This window comes from Sphaeramia orbicularis, chromosome 4, assembly GCF_902148855.1.
Source record: "Sphaeramia orbicularis chromosome 4, fSphaOr1.1, whole genome shotgun sequence".
Taxonomy (NCBI): domain Eukaryota; kingdom Metazoa; phylum Chordata; class Actinopteri; order Kurtiformes; family Apogonidae; genus Sphaeramia; species Sphaeramia orbicularis.
The window spans coordinates 19909909-19923001 of record NC_043960.1 but is presented as its reverse complement, the minus strand read 5'-3'; the positions used below and the strand labels follow the sequence as shown (position 1 = coordinate 19923001).

At 36.4% G+C, this 13093-nt stretch overlaps 1 protein-coding gene across 1 annotated transcript in view; it reads right to left on the bottom strand.

The window, feature by feature from the left end:
• LOC115418314 (alanine aminotransferase 2-like) overlaps window positions 1–12339 on the bottom strand; it is a 52792-nt gene extending 40453 nt beyond the window's left edge. Inside the window, exons 1-3 of the mRNA XM_030132732.1 lie at window positions 12235–12339; window positions 9978–10067; window positions 8108–8216 (exon numbers count right to left, since the gene is read on the bottom strand). Of these exons, the coding sequence (XP_029988592.1) occupies window positions 8108–8216; window positions 9978–10067; window positions 12235–12339 (304 nt within the window). The remainder of the gene's footprint in view (window positions 1–8107; window positions 8217–9977; window positions 10068–12234) is intronic.
• Between the last annotated feature and the right edge of the window lie 754 nt (window positions 12340–13093).

Here is a 13093-nt window from a genome sequence, read left to right as displayed (position 1 = left end):
GCCACATCCTGAACTACAGTGGCCCTGAAGGGCAAACCACAACGAGAATCACAAAGCAAACAAAAATAAGAAAGGCCAAAAGAGAGAAGGGGAAAAAAAAAAAAAAACACAAGAAAAAGAAAATCACACAAACAAGAAAAAGGTCCTACTGGAAAAGTTAGGTACCTGCCATGACCAGGATCTGGATGCTGATTGGATTGTCTGACAGGTGGGAAAACCATAAGTTTATATTTAGATATGGCTATCACTGAAGAAATAATCAGGAATTAATTTGATGCAGGTCATACTAATGCAGTAGGACCTTTTTCTTGTTTGTAATTTGTGGTTTGCCCTTCAGGGCCACTGTACTGAACTCATCAAGTGACAACCTCTCACCATTTCTATTTTTTTTTTTTTTAATTCTATTTGTTGGACATTTTTTCATTTTAACAACATAGATACAATAATACAGCAGAACAGATTGACTAAAACATGAAAAAATGGGTCCATCTTGACAGTTCACCAGATTCAAATTATACAGCAAACAGCTGGAAAAAGGAATGTAAACATGCATTTACTATCAACTCTGATTCAGGAATCATTTCTAGTTTTTTCCAGTATTTCTCAAATTTTTTAAAAAAGTCTCAAAGAAAGTGATATTCTCCATAATGTAGACTTCACGTATCACATCTGTCCATTTTGAAAGTGTCAGTGGTTCAGCAGGTTTTAACCTTCTACCACCTACTGATCTGAAAGAGCTCTTAGTTCCATCCAATCCATCTAGAGCAGTGGTCCCCAACCTATTTTGTACTACGGACTGGTTTCATGCATGAAAATTTTGGACCGGGTAGAGGTGCGGGGGTTCCAATAACAAAAACCATTGTCAGTTCAGAGCATGTGATCTGAAACACTTTCACTGTATATCAGGCAATTCCAATGATTCTACAGTAGAATATCAACTCACCCTATTGCAGAATCAGTCGGAATCCTGGACTTGTTTCCCTGCAACTAGATGGTCCTATCTGGAGCTGATGGAGACACAGTCCAAGTATATTCAGTCTTCTCTGGATTCTTGTTTTGGTAACTGTCATCACAGAAAACCCAGCCCCACAAAGATGAGGTTGGAAACAGGAGAGGGACTTTCAGAGCTTTTGTGGCGATATCTGCATATTGTGCTTTGACTTGAATCCAGAATGCACAGAGGTTTGAAGTTGTCTCAAACATGGATTGAGGTGCTTTTGTCACCTTTTGCGATGAACCTGTAACTTAGGCAGGAATCCTGATATTACCTTCTAAATGCAGCTTTCTGTTTGCAGGCAGTCACCCTTCTGCAACCCCATCGTTTCCTTGTTTCTTCCCGAAAAAGTTCTCCAGTGAATTTTGTTTTTGGCTCATTTCTTTCTTTAGCTTGTGTTACAACTGCTTCATGAAATGGCGCACCAGAGTCAAGAGCGGTTGTGAGGTGAGGGTGGAAACTGTTGTTTTCAAAATAAAATTTCCGCAAGACTAATGGAAAAAATTGCTTTATTAGCCACATTTTTTTTTTTTTTTCTTTGCGGCCTGGTACCAAATGGGACTGGGGGTTGGGGACCCCTAATCTAGAGCACTACACTGTCAACATGCAGGTACACTGGGGGTTCCTAGGATCTCCAGAAGTAGGACAGGAGCTAGAGCCTTCAGCTATCAAGCTCCACTATTGTGGAACCACCTCCCTGCCTTGGTCTGGGAAGCAGATACCATCTCTATGCTTAAGAGTAGGTCAAAAATATTCCTTTTTGATGAATCCTATAGTTAGGGCAGCTCAGACTGCTCTTCGTTCTGCTGCTATAGGCTTAGACTGCTGGGAGACTCATCAGGATACACTGAGCTCTCCTCTGCTCCTCCTTTTCTCTCCTATTCTTTCTCTTGTATTTACGCCCCACAGTGTAAAAAAAGATACCCCCTATCTATTCAATAAAATTAAGGCAACACATTACAAGCAATATTGTTAATTAAATTTCACTCTGTTTGGTATTGAATATGTTGATTGAAATGTTAATTAAATGAAGCCCTTAATAGTTATCCACTTAATGAGTAGATCCGAATGCATAACAAAATGGAATTAATTAAAAACTAAACAAAAATATTGATTTGATATAAAAAAGATAAACTTCTTAATGTGTAAATAGTTCTAATAAAAATGTCTTTAATTTTACATTTCAATGATGTATAATTGAGCAATAATCACATACATTGATCAGTGCATTAATTTGAATTCAAAGCAAGTAATTAGGTCTAAACATTCTTTTATCTTAGGAATGACTGCACTCTAAGAAATTTAATTATGCTCTACCCAGTTTAATGATAGAAATATATTTACACTTACATTTATTGAGTAAATTTGAAAGCTGTGAAATCAGTTACATTCACTGATTGAATTTATAACAATTGTAGATGAACTGTTAAGGCATTGTTCAGCCTATGGCTTTCACTCATGGTGCAACTCAACAAAAATACAAAACAATCACAAAAAGGCCAATAAACATTACCATACACATATTAACACTAAATTCACACCAACACCACAACCCTGCTGAACCCCTGCACAGAAAAACAACACAAACAAGCAACATGCCCAATACCCACAATGCAATGCAGCAAACATGCCATAATATGCCAATGGCTCACATCATGATGTTCTATGTAATGAAACTTGCTCCCTTTTTTTAAGTTGTTGTTGGAGATGAAGACTATTGAGTTAGAATGAGTAATAAAGTTCTTAAAACTGATGGGTATAAGTGGATATCTTAAATATAATTTGTTACTCAAATACTTATTTCTTTTTGTGAAATGAACGTAAATAATAGATGTAAATATAAGACAAAATTAACTGTTGGATTTTTAAGCATTTATTTTGGTGCGTCCAACTCAAATAAGAACTTAAGTGATTTTCACAGATTTTATTAAGATAGTATTGTGATATTTACTAAGGCCCTGAGTTATTTTTTAGAGTGTACTAGCCCAGTGAAAACAAAATGTTTCCTTACTTTAGCCAACCACAAACTGTGCAAGATGAGCAATGGGGAAGAACGTGGGCATTCTGGACTCTTTTCAAATGTCATGTGATGATAGCCTGCTTCATTAAAAAAAGCAGTTTGGCAGGAAGGGCTTTTCAATTAAAAACTCCCTGATTACATTGATTAGATTTCACTCAGTATTCTGTTTGAAATTAAATAAACCGAATGCTGATGTTTTATTTAACTACAATGAGTAGATTTTATTTCAAACATTTTTATTCAAAATTTAATTAATTGCCACAAAACCAAAGACACAATTGTATTGAATATATTTTACCAGATACATTAATTAAAATCTAAATAACCACAGAATTATTTAATACAGTGCAGCAAATACGTTACTAAGTTGACTTCTTCCCCGGAGTTTCTGTGCTTTATCGCCTCTCAGATTTTCCAAGAAGGTTTACCATGGACAAACTCTAGACCTGCTGCTGTGGTCCTGCCCCTCTCCTGCCTTCATCGTCATCACTCACTGATCCATATAGTTGTGATAGGGTTTATTATATAGTTCCATAGGTGATAGAGGCTGCTACTATTTACACTAACTGTTGTAGTAGTCATATATCCACTGTTAATACTTGTCCTAGCAGTAGTAGTATTATCAGTCATGGACATTTACTCTGGTTACAGGTAATTATACTAACACCAGCTGACCTACTTTTTGACAGTTCAAGTTCAGTTATCTGTTCATCAGTGGCATCCATGTGTCCCCCCCCTTTCTCCCCCTTTCTGTCTCTCTTTGTGCCTCCTTTACCCTCTATCTTTAACCCCAACTGGTCCTGTCAGACGTCTATCCTCCAGGAGTCTGGGTCTGCTCCAGGTTTCTGCTGTTAAAGGAAGTTTTTCCTTCCACTGTCACCAGTCACAAAGGTTTGTTCCTGGAGGATTCTGTTGGTTTCTGTAAATTGGCTTAGAGTCTGGTTTCAACTGGCTCTATATGTAAAATGCTATGAGATAAATTTTGTTACGATTTGGCTCTACCTAAATAAATTTGATATCTGAAAAGGACACTGAATCGCCAAAGCTGGAATACAAACACATTAAATATGGAGTTATAATACAAAACAAATGACTGGAAATGATGTATCACACCTTACTTATTATTGTCAAACAGTATCTACAGATGCAGGTTCATGAAGAGCCACCCACTGTTCTTTATTTATATGAATGAGATAAGGAACTGTCAAAACCAAACAAGCCTTGATTGTTTATGACAATCGGAATGTACTGATCTCTGATTAGACCTGACTTTTTTTTAGTTATTTTATTTTTTAATACATATAATGTTCTATACAAATATGCTGTAAATGCTCAGTATGGAAAACAGTATTTCTCTATGGAAATCTTGTGAATGTAATGCCAGAATTTGATTAATAAAGTTGGAAAAAAAAAACCCTAGCAGTGAGTGCTAACAGCTCCAGCCATAGTGCTAACCTGCTGCCTCTGTTTCTCTTCACCATTGCCAGTTTTGCACTCACTCACCCTCCCTCCCTCAACAGTTTTCCCTGTGCTGTTCTATCCAGTTGGACTGTGGAACACTTACTTGACTCTGCCGTTTGTCTCTCATCCTCCTGGTTGTTGGACTGCTGGCTGGGGCTATCTCCGGACTAATGGTGCGATTGATGTTCAACTACTCCATCTCACAACTGCTCAAACTCAACACTCGTTCCATTCCATCATGTAAATCCACCAGAAAACAATACGGGCTCCTATGCAGACCTCTTTATATCCATAGAGGGTCAGGAAGAAACTTTTTTCACACACAACCTGCAGGCTTCGACTCCATTACATCCCTATTATTAGGGACCGAGCCGAAAGGTAAGGCCCTCTCACACAGTGAGAGGCCTTGCCTGCAAGCAAGGCCCTATTGTTATTTGTTTGTTATGATATTATTAGGGACCGAGCCGAAAGGTAAGGCCCTCTCACACAGTGAGAGGCCTTGCCTGCAAGCAAGGCCCTATTGTTTTTCGTTCGTTTTTTGTTTTTTTCCGACGTCACTTTGAACTGGATTTTGACCCCCTAAACGTGCTTGAAAACTCACCAAATTTGGCGCACATGTCAGGCCTGGCGAAAAATTTGATAAAATGTAAAAATTAACCCCATAGGTGCCAAAATGGGCTCTCTAGCGCCACCTATGAAAAAAAAAAACAGCAACTGCCCTAGTGGCCAGTAGGATTGTCATAGAGACATGGAACCAACGCCAAAATGTTTGTTGCATGATACTCTACAAATCATCCCCTGACACTTATGACCTATCTGCAACAGGAAGTTCGCAATATGCCTTTCAAAATAAAAGTTTTCAAACTATCTCCGATGACACCGTTTGTCGTATGGACTTCTAAATAGCGCCAAAAGATAGTGAACCCTCTTCAAAAAAGTGATCTTGTAACTTAGTCTTAACTATTAGGTTTTTTTTTTTTTTATGAGCCCGAAAAGTTGCGATGTTTGGAACTCATTTTTCACTTTGGAGTTTTTCCCCACATGTGACATATCTACGCGTTCACGGGACTCAGCACAACTCTCACATGCAAAAATTTTTTGAGATACAATATACGGTTATTGATTTATAACAATTTGTTTATTTTCATACTTTTTCCTCTTTAGACTGCCATTTGACCCCCTTAACATGCTCCAAAACTCACCAAATTTGCCATGTATGTCATGGCTGGTTAACACTTTGATTCAATATCAAAATTAACCCCTTGGGTGCCAAAATGGACTCTGTGGCACCACCTATGTACTAAAAAACACACAAAATCTGCCCTAGCGGCCAGTAGGAATGTCACAGAAACATGAAACCAACGCCAAAATGTCGGTCTCATTGAGCCTGAAAAATCATACACTCACACTCATGAGCTAAATCCAACAGGAAGTTGGCAATCTGCCTCTGACTGTATTCTCACACCTAAAAAATAAGAGAAGTATACTCTTTTCCCACCATCACTGCTTATTCAGTTTAATCTCTTATTACAAATATGATATATTAATCAAGAAAGGAGACTTTCTCTTCTCCTCTAGTCCAAGAATTTTTGAGATACGATGTACGGTTATAAATTAAACGCTGTTTGTTTCAAAGAATAGCTGTCTCCCTCTTTGAGAGTTTACAAGGTGACAACCCTCCAAATTCTTCGCATTCCAATGCCTGAAAGCTGATTGGCTGAATCTTTTCCTGTGAAATGCATACAGTGAAACCACCAGGTGGTGCTGTAAGACCATGAACAGACAGTCAGATTCCTAGTGTGACTGAAAACATGACAAGTGTGACAACATGACAACTGTCAAACTCTCCAATAAGAACATTTGAACAATGCAGAAAAAATATGAAAATTACATAAGAAATATATGTATGTATGTAAAAAATTATATATGAATAAAACTAGAATAAAAATGAAGACATGATAAAAATGTGAATGGTACACACACACACACACACACACACACACACACACACATAAACACACAGACACCTACAAACAGACGCATGCACACACACGCCCACAAACACACACACACACAATAAAGTTAGCCAGAAGGCAAGGCCCCTATTTTTTTCGTTTATTATTTTTATTATTACTATTGTTATTATTATTATTATTATTATTATTATTATTATTTTCCCGACACTACTTTGAACTGGATTTTGACCCCCTAAACATGCTCCAAAACTCACCAAATGTGGCACGTATGTCAGGTCCGGCGAAAAATTTGATAAAATGGAAAAATTAACCCCGTAGGTGCCAAAATGGGCTCTCTAGTGCTACCTTTGTCAAAAAACATGGAAACCACCATAGCGGCCAGCAGGAATGTCCAAGAGACATGAAACCAATGTCAAAATGTTCCTTACATCGAGCACTACAAAAAATATAGGAGGACGCAATGATATGTATGTATGTATGTATGTATGTATATACATATGTATGTATATATATATGTATGTATATATATATATATATATATATGTGTGTGTGTGTGCGTATATATATATATATATATATATATATATATATATATATATATATATATATATATGTATGTGAAAAAATGAGGGGATGATAAAAATGTGAACGGTACACCCACACACACACAATAAAGTTTTACAAAATCAAAGCCTTATTAAAAATGGTAAAGCATGAGTTTTATGCTTACCTGTTTGTACAATTTTCAAGTCACTCAAATGGATTCGGTCTGTCACACACACACTTGCATACACACACAGTTGGCTTTTCAAAATAAAAGACTCATTAAAAGGTGATGGTGGTTTCAGTAGAGGGGTGCAAGTGTTCTGTAGGGATGAAAGGAGGATGGATGCAAAAGGGAGGGGGCTGGTGTTGGGACGGAGAGGTGTGAGTGGAACGTAGGTTTTGACGGCCACGGGAGGCGGAACTCACGGGAGGTGGAACGTATGAGAGGCAGAACGTATGGGACGCAGAAGTAACGGGAGGCGGAACGTATGGGAAGTGGAACGCACGGGAGGCGGAACGTATGGGAGGCAGAGCACATGGGCGGCAGAACGTACGGGAGGCAGAACTAACAGGAGGCGGAATGTATGGGAAGTGGAACGCACAGGAGGCGGATCGCCCAGTGCGAGGTCCCGCCCAATGCTGCTTGCAGCTTTAATTGTATTTGTCTTACAAATACAACTAGAGTCAGAGAGTCAATCTGGAAATCTTTTTTTTTTTTTTTTTGTGGCAGGTTGACAACTGCAGTGATTATTTACTACTTTTTCATTTATAACAATCACTGTGATACACATATACTGTATTTTTTATCATAAAATGAGGGTAAATTTATAACACAAAATGTTTAGGCCAGCTGCTATTTCAAGTTAAGTGATCATATATTACATACATTACATATTTAATTCATTCTTTTTAACTTTACATAATGCATTAGATGATCTTTAGCCGGTCTTTGTGTTTTATTGCATTTGGCTCATCTGTCTTATAGATGTACTGCAGATATAAAGTTACACCAAAATGAATTCTCCTCTGACCCGAATGGGGGTCATAATGGATATATCAAAGAATATTAATACGTTGTTTTTAATACAGTGATAGATCATTTCTTCTCACCCACACTTCCTCCATTACAGCTATCCAGAAGCCTTTGCGCCCTTTGTCTGACGTCCAGAGGAAGGCTGTCCTCATGGAGGAGCTCAGGGTACACACAGACGGCCAGAACCTGAGGAAACACACACAACCAGGCTGAGTTTGTAAGAAAAACTTCACTCATACAAGGGTTTTCTAAAGCAAGGTTAAAAAGTGTCCAAATAAATAAATAAAGCAATGGACACAGCAGAATAAAAACAGTTTTTACAATAAAAAATTATGAAAAAAAAGAAAATACACAAATTTGAGTGAATGAAATGGCAATATAATCAAAATTCTTATAATTTTAGACCTCTAAGCTCAGTTTTTGAGTATATAAGTAATTTTATTTTTGTTTTGAGGAATTTCTGACATGTTTTAATTTAGTATTCATGTAGTTATAGCCTTTATTTAAAGAAACTGAAAAGGAAAAATGAACAAATACAGAACAAAAAGTATGATTTTCAAAACCAATACAGAGATTTTATTTTGTGCATCATTCTTTAACAGTATGGATGTGGGAAAATGAAGTTGATTTTACCTGCAATAACATTATGTTTTAGTTTGTGTTTTATTGTTGATTGAAGTTTTCATGCTTTTAGAATTTCCGTTGGCAAAATAATTTTTTCACTGCTTCATTCATTGTGTTTCTTGTAATACAAAAAAAAGAAACAACAACAACAAAACAATAAAAACAATATTAGGACAAAAGCAGACAAGATACCATTCAGCGAGTATTTTAAAAACTTTTGTCAAGAATGACAGAGAATATACAGGGTTTGTATGGGTGCTTGAAATCCTTAAAAATGCTTGAATTTCAATGTTGTGTTTTCAAGGTCTGGAGAGTGCTTGAATTTTAGTTTAAGTGCTTGAAAGTGCTTGCAATTCTAACTCTGTGATTTATTTATTTATTTCTAATATTAACTCTGCCAGGTTAGATGGCAAGCAAAAGCTACTTAGAGAGAAGTGATACATTCTGAAAAATAAAACTTTATGTCAAAAAAAGAAAATTACCAGGTGTTCTCAGGTCAACTCCAGGTACATTCTTATTGGTGCAAGTGTGTCTGAGGAATGCCATGTGGCTTCTTTTCTTCTTTTTTTTTTAGATAGAACTTTGTGTTCTCTATAAATATGAAACTTTTTGCTATAGTCATATATCATTTTGAATGTTTATAGCATAATACAAAATACATCATTGCAATAAAAAGTGCAAAGTTTTTGTTGATAGTGTTTTATCCCAGCGATAAAGTGCTGTGCTGGCTAAATTTGAAAATGGCCCTTAAAAAAATTTAAAAAGTGCCTGAATTTGACCTTGAAAAATATGTATGAACCCTGGAGTTTAACAATGACAGCACTCAATGAGTTTAACACATATCTGTAAAATATTTCCACAATGAAAGCGTAAATGCATCAGTTCTGTCAGGTACACTTCAAATGGTGTGAATTACTAAGATAGTTTTATGATATGTTATATTTCTGGACATTATTTTTTTAATCCTTTAGCTTAATGGAAGGAAAAGCATTCCACAAATTCACACATTAACCTTCTGAGATCCAGGAAATGTCAGCAAAGTACAAACTTTTTTTGTTTTTCATTCAATAAGTGCCTATATTGGAAACATCATGATGCAACATTTTTTTCAGATGCAGTTTTTAAATTCTTTATGGAATGTCCTTTGTGGTGGACAGTTTTCTTTTTTTTTTTTTGAGGGGGGGGGGTATAAAGTTGTGAAACTCTTGTCCAAAAATGTGGACAGAAAACCCATAGCTGGGTCTTAGGAGGTTAAGTAGATCTAAGAAAAACTGATGCATCTGTTGGTGATTCATTCTCATATCCACCTTTACAATCACCAACCTGATGAAGAAAGGTGATGGGGTTCAGGCCTGCTGCATGCTGATCCCCAGAGCTGACATCGATCACCTTCTTAAAGGGTTTCTTCACCCCCTGAACAGAAAACACACCACAAGCAGATCCTTTTAATGGTTATATCAATTCATCTAGAAAAAATGTCTCACCTTCATATATATTCTCACTCTTGCATACATATATTGTCAAATTAGTATTATAATGTAAGAGAAGAATAAATGTGTATGAGAGGAGAATATATGTACGTGAGAGTGAGACTATATGTATGTAAGAGTGAGAATATATGTATGTGAGAGTGAGAATATATGTTTGTAAGAGGAAAATATATGTATGTAAGAGTGAGAATATATGTATGTGAGAGTGAGAATATATGTTTGTAAGAGGAAAATATATGTATGTAAGAGTGAGAATATATGTATGTGAGAGTGAGAATATATGTTTGTAAGAGGAAAATATATGTATGTAAGAGTGAGAATATATGTATGTGAGAGAGTAAGAATGAATTATGTTTTGTATGGCCTCTCATAGCATTCAGCTCTTTGCGGATTTTGTGTGAATCTCCAGACACACATACACAAATACACACATACATGCACGCACACACACACACACACACACACACACACACACACACACACACACACACACACACACACACACAGAGACAGACAGAGGCCACTTGGTTTTTATAACATAGATAAACACCTGCCAGGAAACTGAAGCCCTTAAGTGTTCTTAACAGTATCAAATCTGACTGAAGGACAGGCAGAATAAACAACTCTGATCAGATGTGATAACACTGATTATTTTTTAAAATATCAATTTCATGAAATTGAATTGTACTAAAACAAGACTAAACCGATGACTCTGCATCATAGAATGTGGAAAAGGCTCATAAAGACTTTCCAACAGGAAGCAGTGAACTGTTTTCACTTACAGAATGCACATATTTTACATATTTACCAATATTTATGTGTATTATCAGTTTTCACATATACAGTTGAGTCATATGATTGTGTTTACAGCTCAAAAACATGTTTAGTATCACTGTAAGTACTTTATACTTGCTTGTTGCATAGAATTCCCCAGCAACATTTTGTGAGATCATTAAATAATAAACAAATCTTTTTTTCTTCTTATATTTTTTATGCTCACGTGAATGCTATCAAGTTGCCCTTTATCATGTGGTGAATGTAAAACCTCTGTTTTTAAGTTCTGTTCTCTGTTGACCACAAAACCCTCCCATTTATCTGGCAGCTCTCATAGTTAACAGATGAGATGTCATCAGTGGATTTCAAAATATGATAAGGGAAGGAAATTTCCCATTATTCTGATTGTTCTTCTCAGTAAAATAACTAAACAGGTTTGGCTTGTTCTGTCAAGAGCACTGGCATTCATTTCCCAGCTCAATAATTCATCAATGTGTGTTTTACTTACTTGGCAAATGCGGATTTTACCAGTATAATCATTCATTTATGTATTACATGCAAGTAAATATGCCACTTTTTGTGATTTTTAACATCTGATTATTTGTCTTTGAGCACACAGAAATTAAAAAGTAAGGAAATATCTGCATACAAAATCAATTATGCATGAAATTATCTATTAAATTGTGTAAAAGCATTAAAAGTAGCAGTAAGCAAGTAAGTTACAGAACACTAGTTTCTTTCACTGACAAGTACGAATTTTTGTGATGTATTGCATTTTGTTGGTTTTGAATGAACTGAAAAGGTTCCTATGAATTTCGCTGTTGCATTTACATATATATTTTAATATAATTTAAGTGCTTTATCAACATTTTGCTGTTAAGTTCTGTACTTAACAGTCTAGTTAAGTAAGAATGAACTGCAATACATATGATTAAAACTAATACATTACATTTCATCTGGTGACACATTGTCCCTATATGTTAATTCTTTGATATACACTGTTTCCCATAGTTGGAATAATTTTGTTTACAGACATATTCCGCTTTTTATTACTGTTTATACACATCAGTAATCACCTTTGACCAGGTATAAAGATTAGATACCAAATCCCACTTACACTTAATCTGTCAAGAATAAATCACAGTCACAATCATTTTATGAGAAGAGGTAAAAATGTTTTATTCCAACTTTATGGACAGTGTAGGAATGAAAATTATTCTGAAACAAATGCTTATTTTTTTTTAGAATTACTTCAGACGTCTCTGTTTTCAGTAAAGTATCTGACTGCAGTGGTTTCCTGTGCACCGGAGACTCACCTGCACCATCTGCTCTGTGATGCGTGCAGCCTGAGCGGCCAGGGTCATGGAGGCGGAGGGTCTGATCCCCCGCACCGTGGGGTTCACATCCAGCACCGACGTCATTACTCCGTTTTCATCTGAGAGAAGAGGATGGCTCTGAGGTTTTCAGCAGAAGAGAATGAACTCCAGAACAACTCCAGGCTGGTGCTCAGGGCGTATTCTCCTTCAGGTCAGATCAGGTCATGTGTTCTGGGTTAAAGGGAAGTCTGAAAGTCAATGACCCATAAGAATGTATCTGCCTGAGGTTGTCACCGCTCACATCATCCAGCAAAATTGTAAAAGCATGATTTTATACCTGCAGAGTCAATCATTGATAAAGAGTGTGTTTATGGAACACTTTAGCAATGATTGAGAGACCAAAGAACTAGAGCAAAGTGTGTAATAGTGAAGTTTTGATTATTTGATCTTTCAGCCTCTGTAATCAAATGGATCACAGTGTCCTTTTATTGTACTTATTAATCACTTCCTCTGACAAAACTATTAGGAACTGAGGTGGAAACAGTGGTTAAACTTTAACCCAGGGGTGTCCAATCCTGGTCCTCCAGATCTACTGTCCTGCATGTTTTAGATGTTTTCCTCTTCCAACACACCTGACGGTCATTATCAGGCTTCTGCAGAGCTTGATGATAGGCTTATCATGTGAATCAGGTGTGTTGGAAGAAGGATACGTCTAAAACTGTCGGACCAGGATTGGACACCCCTCCTTTAACCCATAAAGACCCAGCGGTACTTTTGTGGCAGTTCCCAAATTAATTTTTCTCTAAATTTATTTTTTTCAGTGTAAATCCTGTATTTTCTCATATTTAATTCACTGATT